General features: G+C 33.0%; 2 protein-coding genes and 1 long non-coding RNA gene across 7 annotated transcripts in view; 1 reads left to right on the top strand and 2 right to left on the bottom strand.

Annotated features, from left to right (window-relative positions):
• Positions 1 to 1,130, bottom strand: part of LOC112905864 — a 3,872-nt gene extending 2,742 nt beyond the window's left edge. The window contains exons 1-2 of the long non-coding RNA XR_003232050.1: positions 855 to 1,130; positions 637 to 792 (exon numbers count right to left, since the gene is read on the bottom strand). This is a non-coding gene — a long non-coding RNA (uncharacterized LOC112905864). The remainder of the gene's footprint in view (positions 1 to 636; positions 793 to 854) is intronic.
• LOC108740021 (mitogen-activated protein kinase-binding protein 1) overlaps positions 1 to 2,749 on the bottom strand; it is a 482,920-nt gene that overhangs the window by 270,881 nt on the left and 209,290 nt on the right. The gene's annotated exons all lie outside the window — the stretch shown is intronic.
• LOC108740139 lies at positions 1,216 to 2,623 on the top strand. The gene is made up of 4 exons (XM_018474351.2): positions 1,216 to 1,355; positions 1,450 to 1,549; positions 2,244 to 2,426; positions 2,485 to 2,623. Exons 1-4 carry the CDS (start codon positions 1,301 to 1,303, stop codon positions 2,597 to 2,599), a joined length of 453 nt encoding a protein of 150 aa, XP_018329853.1. The 5' UTR covers positions 1,216 to 1,300; the 3' UTR covers positions 2,600 to 2,623.

Raw genomic sequence — 2,749 nt, 5'->3', positions numbered from 1 at the left:
TGACCGAAATGTCACGTTAACATATAAAACCTTTAAATGCAACTGTTTTTTATCAAAGGGCGTATTCGATAGCCGATAGTTTAAATGATCGAAGGAAATATATAAAACATTCCGTAGGCTGTTCTAATAGTTCAACTTTAAAAAAAATTGAAAGCTTTTAACGTGCTTCACAACTAAAAAATTAGAAGTCCTTGGCAAGTCATTGAGCGAACTTTTAGCAATTGCTTGGGACACCCTGTACTGGCGCCGATCTCGATGAACAATTCATTGTGCGAAAAATTATTCGACTTATCGGGATCGGACAAACGGGCATTTATTTGTTATAAACTAAAATTCGAGATATTCAAAGGTCAAAACTAATGGTTTGATACAAACTGTTATTTAATTAGTAAAAAAATGTGTTCTTTTTAACATTTTTTGACAAACGAATTATGTCGAACCAAAGGTTTCTCTCACATTGCTGTTTTATATTAGGTTTAATGCAGAAAATAAAAACTTACCTACTAAAATTTAGAATTTTTTGGAATGAATAATTTTTCCTGCTTCTAGCCCAACATTTCAGCTTGGCACAAGGTAAATTATTATTAAACAAACTTACGCTCAAACCATTCAACAGCAAAGTGCTGTTTAATTGACCTACTTATTATGTTTCGCTTGCATCTTTGTGTCCTTTCTATTTACAATTTAGATGTCTTTCATTTTGATATTGATGTAATTATTGCACCATATATATATGTGAAAAGATCGTTGCCTAAAGAAGGTGTTACAATTCGAGTGCAACAGATAATGCTACTGTGAAATTTATTAAAAATAATTTATACGAAATGCAATACTCATATATACTCATGTAATACCTTTTGAATTACACCTTTCAACTATGGGACTTTTGCCTTACCCTGATGGGAGGATCTTGAATAATATTGATCATATTTCACAGTCAGAACCCTTAGGAATTAGCCAACAGTAATCTCATTCTTATCTAGGAGAATACTAAAGGAATCCAGCATATCCGCAAACTACCAATGGAAGAGTTTTAATAGGTCATATAGTAATTTTTTTACATTACCCGGAAGAAAATTTTTTACGCGACATTAATTACTTTATCGTCGTGTACAACAGTTATATATCTATAAAGTAATGTAGTGGAGTACCTCAGCTTTATTTAAGTGGTTTTTATCAATTCTCAATTACAATTCTCCGACTATAAAAGAAATTTGTTTCTGGTACAGAATCAGGGTTGTCTAGAACGCGTTCGAGTTTTTACTCAGTGTTGTGCAAGAAGATCCACAAAACTGTCATCATGAAAGTCGCCTTCTTTATGGGATTCCTGGTCTGCCTGAACTTGGCTTTTACCGGTGTGTATTGTACTGATATTGTGTCATTTGTGGATTGTTTGAAAATCCGGTATTCAATTCAGCAACTGAAATGTATTCCTTGCCTTTTTCGCAGATGCAGCCATAAACAACGAAAGGATTCAATTACTCCAACGATTACTCCAAAGATTTGACCCTTTCACAATCAGAGATGTTTCTCTGGTTTTGTCTGACGAGTATGTAACTGATACTTTAATTTAGACAATAATAATTTTTATATCCATTTCATTAAATCAATTGCACACTATCGAATTCTTCGCCAATTCGCTACCTATCTCCAAACACAAAATGTGATTTATTAACAATCACTTAAAAATAGTCTATGGTGTTTACATTGTTTTAAACTGATTATTCCTCTCAAAATGCTCAGCATGCAACAATACATCATATTGCCCAAATATAGAATACTAAATTTTATCCGCTGGTTCAATCGCCTTGATGTTTTTTTAATTGAATTAAATTGAAAATTATATTTAGGTTATTAGTACTATATTTCAATCCAACTGCGAACAATTTACGTATGATATGAGGAATAAAGCCATGCTCGATTGGATTTACTAAACCTTTTTGCTCATTTAAAGTAAAAGAAGAGGAAATTAAATAATTTCTTCTACCGAAGACACAGAAGAGAGTAGCAGTCTTTTCTTTCTGGTACTGCAAAAACGAACCCATTTGTAAAATCCCTGAGTACGTGCATATTGGCACGTCACATCATTTGTAAATTTTAATAAACAAACCGACACACTCCGGACCCAAATTGCGGATTAAACATATAGTCCTTAGTTACATAAACCTATAGGCAACTGCAATTCAGTAAACTTCTTTATATATATAAAACTTATCACTGAAATATGATACTTTTTATTTAAGCATTTCCGTCTCCCTAAAGTCTGCAGTCATAGCCAATTTATCCAATTTTGATTTACCGCAAGACGATGAAGTGGGAAATAATATCAATGCCACCATCTTCATTCCATCAGTTTCTTACAATGTTGATCGGTTGTCCATATCCAGTAAAAAATTGGGTATTCAGTATGCTCTTCCATCCTTACGGTGAGTTTATATTTACTAAACATAAAGTAATTTGAAATAATGGTGTCAATTTCTTTAGCGCTGTTGTCGGTGGAGTATCACTAGCTGTCAGCCACTCATTCAGCCATAACCCTCTCAAAATGGAAACTTTCCTGATATTGGCACAGATTAGTGACTTGTCCGTAAGTAATTGATTCAGTTTTTATCGTTAATAACCGTTAGACGACATGACTGGAATAAAAGAGCAGATATATGAGCAGGTGGAATCATATAAGAATGAAAATTATTCCATGGAAGCAGTAAAACAATCTCAATTCTTGAAACACAATAAGAAGCTTAACATT

This window comes from Agrilus planipennis, unplaced genomic scaffold (assembly GCF_000699045.2).
Source record: "Agrilus planipennis isolate EAB-ADULT unplaced genomic scaffold, Apla_2.0 scaffold26, whole genome shotgun sequence".
Taxonomy (NCBI): domain Eukaryota; kingdom Metazoa; phylum Arthropoda; class Insecta; order Coleoptera; family Buprestidae; genus Agrilus; species Agrilus planipennis.
The sequence above is the reverse complement of the archived record's forward strand: the minus strand, read 5'-3'. Positions and strand labels throughout refer to the sequence as shown.